Consider the following 12,847-nt stretch of genomic DNA (forward strand, 5'->3'; position numbering starts at 1 on the left):
AAGCATATTTAAGTACTAGGTCTTTTCATATTGTGAAATTAACATAGTTTAAATTCCTGTTGGCAGCAATTGGAACTGCGCATGCATATATGTACACATCCAAAATGGAATTTTAGAGCAAAATCATATCCGATTATTGACTCAATCTTTGATTCTCTAAATGGATTTCTCAAAAGCACATGCACACACGTGCATATATACACACGAATATATGCGTAGCCACAAATTGTAGAGGGAGCAGGGTGGAGCATTAGGAAGTCATGTGTTGTTGTACGTCGCACACTGCAGTCTAAGGCGAAAATATCTGGCTGACTTTTCTGTTCCATTCGTTGAATATCAAGTGGATAAGAATTAACTGAAGAGAAGCCTATTTCGGCTTTTTTGAATGGGGTGCCTATTATGGGTCATATTGTTATCAGCTTTTCTTGTCTTTTATCCCAGTCATTCGGGCTAAAGTTAAAGAGATAAAGACAAAGTGCCATGATGTGACTGCAGTAGTGGAGGTGAAGGAGATTCTAAAGTCTTCTCTGGTAAACATTCCACGGGATACTGTCAACCTGTACACCAGCTCTGGCTGCCTCTGTCCTCCGCTTAATGTTAATGAGGAATACGTCATCATGGGCTATGAAGATGAGGAACGTTCCAGGTAATTCACTCATTAAGGATACAGAATAACTGCTTTGCTTATCCTACTCTCATTGCACTTCTGTCTAGAGATCTTACCCTCACATTCTTACCTTGGGATCTGTCCACTTTCTTGGGGATTACAGGTAAGTTTTAGTTGGAATCCTTGATTTCAAATGTGGAATGGGTGTATGTGTGTAGTTTATGGTTTGCATTTTTCCAAGGAGAGGGACCATAACTTCATTTGTTTCTTAAAGGGGCCTGTGACTCACAAATGGTTAATAATTACGGTTCTAAATCTTTACTGTCCTATTCAAGAATAAACATATAAGTCCTTCTTGGCACTGATTACTTATACTTTTCAGTAACAGGTTTAATTTTTCAAAAATGGTTGCTTCTTTTAAAAACGCAGATTACTCTTGGTGGAAGGCTCTATAGCGGAGAAATGGAAGGATCGTCTTGGTAAAAAAGTTAAGGTAAGCCTGTATTTTATGTTTGAAGTAATACACAGAAAATAAAAGTAGAAAACCAGCCATCTGTCATTAAAATGAAAGAGCTTCCTTCAACTATATGAGAAACACTAAAATTTAGTATGCATATATTTATATATTCCAAGAGCTGAATTTATCTTTGATGTCTATTTCATTTAAGGAATGAATTCCCTGTAGTGTATCAAAGCTCTAACTACAGTTGCCCTAATTTCTCTTCACAAGGAGTCTAGCTGTAGTCCAGTCCTGGCAGGGTGGTTCCACGTTGTCAGGCTTCTTCTAGCTTATTGCTCTACCTTTTTTCTTTTTTTTTGAGAAGGAGTTTCACTCTTGTTGCCCAGGCTGGAGTGCAACCTCTGCCTCCTGGGTTCAAGCGATTCTCCTGCCTCAGCCTCCTGAGTAGCTGGGATTACAGGCATGTGCCACTACATCTGGCTTAGTTTGTATTTTTAGTAGAGACGGGGTTTCTCCATGTTAGTCAGGCTGGGCTCAAACTCCTGACCTCTGGTGATCTGCCTGCCTTAGCCTCCCAAAATGCTGGGGTTACAGGCCTGAGCCACCTCAACCAGCTGCTCTGCCATTTTTAAAGGCATTGCTTCTATACTTAGGCTCACCTGGAGGTCACAATATGGCTGCTGCGCCTCTACTATCATGTCTACATTTCAGGCAGAAAAAGAAGAGGTAAAAGGGATTTCCAAGAGTCTCATCAAGCAACTTTTACTTAGCTGCAAAACAGCCTAGGAAATGTAGTCTATTTAAATCTAGGGATATTGCTTCCCTGAACAAATTGCAGTTTGTGAGAAGGGGAGAATAAATTATGGGTAAGAAAATAAACAGTGATATCCAATGAATAAACACCAATTCCTATGTACAAAGCGTAGCTACATTCATCTATATGTAAGAGAACTGAACAAATTAGGTCCTTAGAGCAGTAATTTTGCCTTATTTTTAAGTCAATAGGTCTCAGATCGTGGAATGGATACATTTTTAAAAATCACATAGTACATGACTGTATTAGAGAAGGTTTTGTTTCTTCTTACTGCACTAGGCAAATCTGTTTCAAAGAAAAGAATGGGGTGGGGGAATGTATAGGTTGACAAAAAAAAATCTCAAAGGATGTATGGGTGGGTGGGGGGAGTGGGAACTATACCAAACATAATACATCCTCTGTCATCTGCAAGTTTGAAGGCTTGGGAAACATTTACATCGTAAGTTAAACACCCCTGGGCGGTTTATCTTATACATCTGGCACTTGACACAGCAGACACATTTGGGTTTAAATGACCTACAAAAATGTAGAGGGCATTATTTTGTAAGGAGAAACTACCCTCCAGTAAGTTCTGCCCCCTTTCAGTAGATATGGCAAAAGTGAGATGCATTTCAAGTTTAGACTTGTGGGCATTCTCTCTGCATCTCTCTTCAATTAGTTTGTTGTTTAGTAAAGAAAAAAGTGGCTCTTGTTCAGTATGTTGGAATCTCTTACTGTCTTTTTAATTTGGTTTTCTGCTTGCTAATGCAGAACAGGAATTTGTCCTAAATTCCTGTACCAGTTGGAAGAGCTTTCAATATCCCTGCTGCAAAACATGTAACAAGGCTTACTGCTCCTCTTTTGGTACCAAAACAGTATCATTGTGTTGTTGACAGGACATGTGGCTTGTTTGTCCTGTTTTCCATTGCTTTCTGAGTATTTCCCATTCCTTTATGCAGGGGACTTGCAGAGTTATTGTGAGGTCATTTATATTCTCAGTCTGGATCTAAATACTCTAAAGGAAAAAAACCAATAATTTGAACAATTTTAAATTCATTTGCAGATATTGAGGGCTAAAGAATTTGAGTAGAAAATCTCCTTTGGCCAAAATTATTGAGATCCATGTTTTAGTTTTCCAGTCAATTTGAAGATGTATAAAAAAAGTTTTATGGAGGATGTTAGTTTTTAATCAGATTTTCTCTTAGCTGAGTTTTGCTCTCAGTGGCTCAATCAAGAATTGTATAAGAAACCTTATTTTTTTTTTTTTTTCATGGAAATGGTTGTTTACCTAAGTCTCTTATAGCAAACTATTCAAGATGTTTGGACTTCCTTGGGAAGTTGAGAATCAGACTGTTTATAAAATAGGAAAACAAGATTGTGGAGTAAAGTATACTAAAATGAAGAATGACTTTCAGTAATAGAAAAACAATAACTAATTTACTATATGCTAAGCACTTTGTATATATTTTTATCAATCTTCAGATGAATCTACTTCTTATAAGTAGATTCTATTATCTGTTCCAACATACAAATGATGAAAATGAAGTCTAGTAAATTCAAGAAACTTCATACGGTAAGTGGGGGAGTTAGAATTTGAACTTGGGCCACGTGACCCAAGGATCTGATGATCCTTGCTATTTAAAATGTGGTCCCTGGACCAGCAACTTAGGTATCACCTGGGAGCTTGTTAGTAATGAAAATCTTGGGCCCTGTCTCAGACCTACTGAATGAAAATTGGCAATTTTAACAAATTCCCCATGCGATATCCATGTTTGAAGCTTGGGAAGTACAGCTGTAGTTCATATTCCCTACCTATCCTCATGTCATATAACTTCCGTTTAACTTAAATTATGTGTAAATATTGACATTATCAATATGAACTATTACTAAACTTGATTGTGGTTAATAAAAGCATTGCTAATGCCTGCTTTGTAAAACTTAGAATGAAGGCAGGACCTTGTCTGTTTTGTTTGTTGTACTTGGTGGATATTACTTAGAAAAATATTTTTGAGACCGCCCCCAATCCCTCAAAAAAGTTTTTATTTTTTTTCCTTGTTCAAATCACATAGATTTTAAAAGGCTATGTTCTGATGTGTCTTAAGAGAGGATGTTGAAAAAATAGCCTTTCCTTCAAATTCTGTGTGTAAATCTTCCATTTGTTGAGTACCTGTGAAGCACTAGCTTTCTGTGTGTTACCTCAGGAAATACCCAGAGGCACAGAGAGATACTTCCATCATCATTTACAGACATGGAAATTTTAAGTTCAAGGTTTGATAAGAAAGCATTATTAAATATAATATAGATGGGCAACTTTGTGCTTGTTAAAATCAGAGAATAATGTTCATATTACATCAGTTTTCTTGTTACCCTGGGAAATAGATTTGTACTTTTGGAAAAGTAGTAAAATGCTTTAGAGAGCTGACCTTGTGTTCTGACCCAGTTGTTAGAATCACAGAAATGATGACGCTAGTGATATGTACTTGTGACTATTTTCTATTTTAAATTTCACAGCGCTGGGATATGAAGCTTCGTCATCTTGAACTCAGTAAAAGTGATTCCAGCAATAGTGATTCCACTCAGAGTCAGAAGTCTGGCAGGAACTCGAACCCCCGGCAAGCACGCAACTAAATCCTGAAATAGAAAAAGTAACATCGGTGGACTTCCTATTAAGACTTACCTGCATTGCTGGAGTAGCAAAGGAAAATTGCACTATTGCACATCATATTCTATTGTTTACTACAAAATTCATTTGATGACTGATCATTACTTCTGTTTCTCTTTTGTTTTCTGCTTTTCTCTTCCCCCAACCCCTGTAAAGGTTTGGGGGCAGACTCTTAAATATATTGGGAGTTTTCTGTTTCACTAATCATAAGAAAAACTATTCTTTTGCAATAATAATAAATTAAACATGTTGATACCAGAGCTGCTTTGCTGGAGTCCCCAGATGATAATTTACTTTCTGCACCCCAATTGGGAATGCAATATTGGATACAAAGAGAGGTTTCTTTTATACTCAGAAAGCTAGATATGCTGTAAAACATACTCTGCCGATCTAATAACAGCCTTATTTTTATATGCCTTTTGGGCATTCTCCTCATGCTTAGAAAGTTCCAAATGTTAATAAAGGTAAAATGGCAGTTTGAAATCAAATGCCACATAGGCAAAGCAATCAAGCACCAGGAAGCATTTATGAGGAAACACGCAAGATGAATTATTTTGAGATTGGCAGGAAGCAAAATAAATAGTATTAGGAGCTAAAGAAAGAACATTTTGCCTGATTGAGAAGCACAACTGAAACCAGTAGCCGCTGGGGTGTTAATGGTAGCATTCTTCTTTTGGCAATACATTTGATTTTCTCATGAATATATTAATCAGCATTAGGGAAATGAATTATAACTAGACATCTGCTGTTATCACCATAGTTTTGTTTAATTTGCTTCCTTTTAAATAAACCCATTTGTGAAAGTCTTTTTCTTTTCCTCTTCTTTTAAAATAAATCTGAATTGCTGTATTGACCAGGAATAGATTATATGTGCACGTGCACCGGGTGTTCGTTTTTAAAAGTACATAGCTCTCTAAAATGATGTAGATTACAAAATAATGAAATGTGCAAGGTTTTTTTTTTTCTGGTGTGTGTGTATCTGTATTTGTGTGCATGTGTATCTGTGCACTCACACGCAAGGTGGATTAAAATACAGGCCTGCAAACTGGCCTGCACTTTATCATTTGGATTTGTGCTGTTTAGTGCTCAGTAAAAAATGTCTAATAAAATGAATTATGGTTGTCAGGAGAGAGGTTATTTTGACTTTTGAACCAAATACACGTTTCTCATTACCCAAGCTGCAGTGAGATCCCAGGGGCTGTGGTGAACAAATGATGCTTTTATAGATGGTCCCTAGCTCACAATGATTCCATTTACAATGGTTCAATTTAACAATTTTTTGACTTAATATGGGTTTATCAGGATGTAACCCAATTCATTTCAACTTATGATATTTTCAATATAGAATGGGTTTATCCAGGTGTAACCCCTGGGTAAATGGAGGAGCATCTGCACTTCCTCCGGCGGAGTTCCTTAGAGCCTGTGCCAATTACTTGAAAGTTTCATTCTCTGCCATTTACATGTGTGCTATTAGTAAAACCAAATTTCTAAGCTGTTGAGTGCTGAAAATAAAACACTTATGAGGCAAAAATGGTGCTGTGTTTCCTTCTACAAGGATAATTATGCAAGGATGAAATTCATTCCTGAACAAGTTTCCTAAAATGGTAAATAATCATCTATCCAAATGATCTTTCTTAAAAGTGTGAGCTGGGTATGGTGGGTGCACCTATAATCCCCACAACTTGGGAGGCTAAGGAAGGAAGATGGCTAGAGCCCATGAGGTTGAAGCTGCAGTGAGATATGACTGTCCCCTGCACTCCAGCCTAGGCGATAGAGCATGACCTTGTCTCTGTAACAACAAAAGTGTGAAAGTTGATTCTACAGACTGAAGTCATGCATGTCATACCCAACCAAAATGCAGTCAGGAAGCCAAGGGGAGGGGCACCCAGGTCTCTTTTCAAGGAACTGTTTTTTTCAGTTCAGAAAAAAACACAAAGACTTAACTCTAAGTTAGAGTAGTAGTTGCTGTCACTCACTAATCAGAACTTGCTAGATCCTACAAGACCTCCTGGCTTCAGTAAACTTCCTTTCAAAGCAATTTAGATTACCTTCCTCTCTTCCCAGTAAAGACTCAGCCTTTCTCTTTGTTCTTTGAACACACCTAGAGGCTACACTGGTTTGTGTGCCCAGAATTACAATTCTAATTCTTGCATTCCCAAATAAACCCTTTACTTGTTGATTTCTCTTCCTAAATTTAAAGGTGACAGAGTAAGGGAATATTCCTGCCTTCTGATTGACTCTCCAAGGCCAACAATTTCCCCAGCCCCAGAAGAAAACATTCCCACCTTTGTCTATAGGACTGAATAGTCTTTTGGGCTCCAAAGACCACCTCCCAAGGGCTTGCCATCCACCCATTGTTGCTATATTCCCAGATGGTAAGGACATCTCTTTTGAGGTGCTGCTGTCATAGCCTTAAAACGTTGAGTTCAGTGTCACTGGGGAGTAATGAAGTGCCACCGTGGAGGGACTGTCCCTCAGAATCTCTCTTCCTGGTATGGAAACGGCACTTTGAGCCTGAGGACAGCAGGGTGTAAAGTAGTGCTGGTGTCTCAGCCTGATTTCCTCAGGCCTTCTCACGTTAACTCTGAAAAGAAGGACAATTGACTACAGGAGAGGTTTAAAAGAACTGTTATCTCAAATCCACAAACGTCAACTCTCTCAAAGCACTGTAAGCAATTCTAAGTGAGGAACTCTTTTGATGTATAATAAAAACTACAGAAGTTTCCAGCCTCTGCAGTTTTTTGGGGGTGGGTGGGTAGAGGGGGTATGATCAGTTTCTGTGTAGGAATTTGACACACTTTATGCTTAATATAAACAAAAGATGGCTAGATTCTTAGATTCAGCAGTTGTTTTTTTAACCCCCTTCCATTTGGTACCATTTTACAACCTACTGTTTTACCGCTACCATCTAGAGTGGCAATGTTTGGTTTTGCTCATCTGCATGAGGCTTCTGTCAGTCATTCAAATATTTCTAATGGTATAAAGTTATTGAATAAAGTACATTTGGTTTTTCAGCTTGATAACTACAATACCTTCAATAATAAACTATGTGCAAACCTCTTTTGGGAGGATGGCATGATTTATCATGATTGTCACGTCTCTAATCAGACTGCAAAACCATTTCTACTCTAGTTGCCTTAGTACCAAGACATCTCATTCATGCCTCTCTATAGGGTTTTCTTGCAGATACAAACTTTTAAAGCTACTAAAAATTTAATACACATGCATTCTTGTCGGTAACCTTGAGATGGATAAAATTCATATTTCTTTAGAAAATTTTATTCACCTTCAGGATTTTAATTTTCTTAGCCAAATAAAAGTCCGATGCATGCTGAATAAAGTAGCAAATATTTAAATAACAGCAAATTTGGATTCTCTTTTCATGGGTATGTATTTTACTGCATCACATACAATGTAATCTGATTCAGTGCCATATGTTGCACCCAGCCTTTGGGGATGGGGTGAGACAAACTCTGTCTTTCCACATCTGTTATACATTAAGAAGGCAAATACAAAAGTTATAATCACTGTGAGCAAAGGGCACTACCTATTGCCTTCTGCAAGAAGTTATTTGCTAATACATTTCAAGAAGTAAAATGACTTTAAAAAGTATTTCAAGATTGATATTTAGCACTATGATTTTTAACATATTTTAATACACAAGAATTCAGGAAGATGGTAAAAATAAAGCAGAGACTTCTAATATGGTGCACTGAAATCCAGCCAATAAAATTTAAAAATATGGTTCCCAGATGTATTAATATTAACAAAAACAGTATAGTTATATCTTTCATGATTATCTGTTTGGGGTAGTAACATCTAACAGTGGCTAGAACTCTATACGAAACACACACATATGTTACTTCATATATTCCTTAAAGTTGGTGAAGTAGATGTTTTATTTTCATTTAACAGATTTTTTTTTTTAATGAGGATTTAGAACTTCAGAGTTCTGTCAGTAGCAGAGTTGGGCCTTAGATCCTCTTAATTTTATTTCCCAAATTATATGTTTTCCACCATTGCAAATTCTGATAAAAGCGTAAATGCATCCTAGCATTGTAAAAAAAGAAAAAGCATAGTGTCATGCGTATGGTGGCAGCTAATATTTCTTAAACTGCGGTCTATCGACTATGTCAGAAAGCTTATATAATATAGTCCCAACTCTAACCCAAGATACTGTCACTTCACCTCTTCAGATGTCCCCCCTTACGAAATCAGAATTTCAGTAGAATTATTTCCATACAAGATGGGTAGGTGATGAAGTAATTTTGGGGGCATCAATTGTTTAGAAATATGTGACTCTCAGTTAAAAAAGCATTTTTCAGGCCAGTCATGGTGGCTCACGTCTGTAATCCCAGCACTTCAGGAGGCCGAGGCTAGGTGGATCACGAGGTCAGGAGTTCAAAACCAGCCTGGCCAAGATGGTGAAACCCCATCTCTACTAAAAATACAAAAAAATTTAAAAAATTAGCTGGTTGTGGTGGTGGGCAGCTGTAATCCCAGCTACCTGGGAGGCTGAGGCAGAGAATTGCTTGAATACCAAAGGCAGAGATTGCAGTGAGCTGAGATTCCGCCACTGCACTCCAGCCTGGGTGACAGAGCGAGCCTCTGTCTCAAAAAATAAAATTTAAAAAAAAGGCATTTTTTAAAGTTTCTGTTTTCTTTTGAATTTGGAGAAAAGTATATAGTTACTTGTATTCAACAATACCTGGAAGAAAGTTGAAATTAAAAGTTGATAATTATTACAAATAAAACCAAAATGACTACTTCCACTGGGAACTCTCATTTCTCCTTTTTAGATTATGCCCTCTGTATTTTGTATCACCAGAGTCCTCCATAATCTAGAAAAACTATTCTACCTTACCTAATTCTCCCTGCTTTTCATTCGTTAAGTATTTTCACTATGATAGGGATTCAACATGTTAATACAAGGCAACTAAATATGTTTTTCTTCGGATGAAATGCAAACGTTTGTCATGTTTCTACTTAGGTGGTTGTTGACACCTCAAAGAGTTGTCCTATGAAGAAGGAAAAGATGTGCTTAGGGAAGCGTGTCCAAAAGGAAAAAGGATTTGTGGGCTGTTGAGGAAAATGACACTGAAATGAAAGAAATTGCAGAGGAAAATGACACTGAAATGAAAGAAATTGCAGAAAAAAGATTTCCTACTAACCACAGGGATGTGGAGGGGAATGACCCTATCGTTACACAGTGGTACTGTGGCCACTCTTGCAAACAGCCACCACCTCCCTCCCCACACACTTAGCATCATGATGTGGGATTGATGTTATATTTGCAAGGTTGGAGTTAGGATAGTCTGGGGCCTCAGTAAGGGTGGATGGGGTGATGTCTGAAACACAGGATAGCTCTGAAATGTTAAAAAGTCAATGAAACAGAGAACAAAGGATTTTTTGTTTATACTGGATTGTAAATCTAATAAATAAAGCAGATCCAGTTCACTGTAATGTCTTTATTTCTACATTATTTTGGTGATTCGGAGGGAATCATGGTTTCTTAGAGATCCTATCCCTGTCCTAGCACTGAAAAGCAGAATTTGAGTTCAACTGTGGGAGAATTTGGCAGAAGAATAGATCAAGATGAACAAAATTCCTGTTGGAAAACTTTCTCTAGGGCCTAAAACTCAAGTAATATACCAAAGCTTTAAAAGATGCATGATGCTCCAGGTGAAGTCTTCTGCCAAAAACAACAAACGTGTTTAAATTTGCCCTTTTCTTTCCTTCTCTTTATTTACTGGAATTGCCATGAATCATTGCTCTGTGAAGGATTCTATTCCTTTGAAAATTCAGGATATGGTGTTTTGTAAGTGATCTAGCACTGGCTCTTTCTAATAAAAAGTGGCATAAGAGAAAAAAAAGCAAACAAAACGAAACAAAAATGAAAAAAAGAAAAAAAAAGCATGATGCTCAGAAAATATGCCCACAAAGGCCGAATTGTCCTGTCTGCACACATTCATCTCTTTCCCTCCTGGTCATTCTCACCTATTCTGCTTTCTCTCATATTGCTTGACTAATTAAATCAAACACATACCTGCAGGAATATTTTCAGAATTGCTAGAAGATCAGGCATGATGCAAATAGAGCTGTTTGATATTCTTTAAATCCATTGATCAATATCCAAGAAGCTCATTTTGATTTCTTTCACGTCATTAGCTCAGGCACTCTTGTCCTGAGCTTTTCTTGCCCATATAATGCCTGGAACTATGGCTGCTCACACTCCTTCTTGGGCCTTAGAGACAACATTTGGAGACACTATCTTTCAAAATGGCCCCCTCACCACACCTTGAGAAGAGCTTTGGAGTTAGGACAGTTGAATTCAAATTCTCACTTTACAACTCATTGGCTGGTTGGCCTTATTTCCAAGTTTCAAGATTAGGAGAGAAGAGCTGGGTGGACTCTGTGGGCAGTGCTGGGAGCATGGTGGGTGCTTAGTAGGAATCAGAATCATTCCACCTTTAACTCCCAGATCCTCTCTATGAAGTACATAGTTCTCTGGTGAGTGCTCACCAAGCCCGGAAGAAAAGTGGCTTTCAAGAGGTCACATTTCCTGCGTGTTCTCTCTTCTCCATCTTTAAGATGCCAGACTGAAAAAATTCTCAAATCTTCCTGAAATGGAATATTGAAGTTATTTTCCTTTCCCTCCAGTGAGGCAGGTGTGCTTAAAATGCAGCCTGATCAAGAGACTGGACAAAAGATCTGGAAAAACCATATAAGTACTAAAATCTATGAACATGTCGCTCATACAAATTTATATTTCATTCCAAATATTATGATTTATTTTGGCAACCAAAGAACCAAAATACTTCTGCAACCATGTTTTATTTATTATTATTTTTTGTTTGTTTGTTTCTTTTTTTTTTTTTTTTAGTGATTATTTCACTGCATCATTTCTTTTATACACAGAGAATACAGAGGGGAGGAAAAAGGGAAAACACTTTTAACTAAAAGAGTTGACAGTTTTATTTTCACATTTCCCAATACAAATGAAAACTGCATCTTTTTGCCCCACCTCTCCCCTCCAAAACTATTCTCTTTGATCAGACAGGGGAGCAAGTCTTCCTTATGCTGTTTAGAAAACCCAGCATCACAGCAGCATGATCTCCTGGTGAAGCTGAACAGGTAATATAAAACTGACAGAATGAGGCCTCTCCTCTATCCTTATCTGTCTGGTCGAGTCATTCCAGGCCGAGTGGGCACCATCATGGGACGGGCAGGAGGTCCCATCATTGGGGGCCCAGGCATCATTGGCATATGGCCTCCCGTGGGTGGCCTCATTCCAGGAGCAGGTCCCACTGGCATCAACCCAGGAGGAGGAGGGCCCATCATTGGAATCATGGGAGGGCCCCCCCATATGGGGTGCTGGCATCATACCAGGGCAAGGAGGGCCCGGAAGACTTGGGGGAGGTGGTATCATCGCCCCTGCAGGAGGAGGAGCAGAGAATGGAGTAGGAGGTATCTTTCCTTGTTGAAATGCAGCCGTTGTTTTGTCAATCAGGCTCTGAGCCTGCTCTTCCATCCATTTCTGATAGTAGTCTTTCACATTCTCTTTGTGTTTCCTACCACTGCAGTGTGTCTTTCTCACAGATGGAGAGTCCTGGGTGAGGTATGTATCGCAGTAGTCACAATAAAACTTGGGCATGTTGCTCTGCAAGCCATTGGCCACTCCGTTCCGTCTTATTATTATTATTTTTTAAGGCTAGTCAAGCAGTGCAGGTAAAGAAGGAAGAAAAAATCTGTAACCGGTTATGATCAATGAATTGTAACCACCAAGGAGGTAGGACCAGCCTCCAACCATTTTTAAATAGAGAGAATAATAAAGCTGTAAGAAGTTTAATGTCTTCATGCTGGTTGTGTCTATGGGGATGTTAACTTCCAGATTGATTCATTTGTTCTTTGAACTTTCAACTGGAATCACATTTTTATACTTTACTATTGTCCATTGTAAGTAATAATGAAAGAGCAAAGTAAAGAAAACAATTTTTACTGAATGTTATTTATAAAAGTTTGGCTCCCCAAAAAGGTTATTATTCATAGTTTAGGTCAGCAAGGAGAGACCACTTGAAAAGATATGTGTTCTCAATAAGAGCTGAATTTTTGTCAGAGGATCTTCTTGGTGTTTTTCATTTCCTAGGGAGTTCCAGAAGTACTAAAATTATATTGAGACAAAGTGTTTATGTTTCAAAAGTGCAGGCTCTGCATTCCAGGCTACATGCTGAGGGTTCTCAAAACAGAGGCAGCTTTTACTGAAACTGGGAAGTAAGGCCAACTCATAAAGGACTTGGACTAATCCATATTGGGAAAACAGATAAT

The 12,847-nt window shown here is 38.1% G+C and overlaps 1 protein-coding gene and 1 pseudogene across 2 annotated transcripts in view; one reads left to right on the forward strand and one right to left on the reverse strand.

Moving 5' to 3' along the window:
* FRZB (frizzled related protein) overlaps positions 1-6,053 on the forward strand; it is a 34,564-nt gene extending 28,511 nt beyond the window's left edge. The window contains exons 4-6 of the mRNA XM_054257406.2: positions 442-646; positions 1,037-1,100; positions 4,372-6,053. Coding sequence (XP_054113381.1) covers positions 442-646; positions 1,037-1,100; positions 4,372-4,488 — 386 coding nt within the window. The 3' untranslated portion in view covers positions 4,489-6,053. The remainder of the gene's footprint in view (positions 1-441; positions 647-1,036; positions 1,101-4,371) is intronic.
* A 5,300-nt stretch (positions 6,054-11,353) lies between these two features.
* LOC100413796 (U1 small nuclear ribonucleoprotein C pseudogene) lies at positions 11,354-12,211 on the reverse strand (annotated as a pseudogene). Its single transcript, XR_008482089.2, has one exon. The product of XR_008482089.2 is annotated as a U1 small nuclear ribonucleoprotein C pseudogene (transcript).
* Positions 12,212-12,847: the final 636 nt, after the last annotated feature.

Source organism: Callithrix jacchus, chromosome 6 (genome assembly GCF_049354715.1).
Source record: "Callithrix jacchus isolate 240 chromosome 6, calJac240_pri, whole genome shotgun sequence".
NCBI classification, from domain to species: Eukaryota; Metazoa; Chordata; class Mammalia; order Primates; family Cebidae; genus Callithrix; species Callithrix jacchus.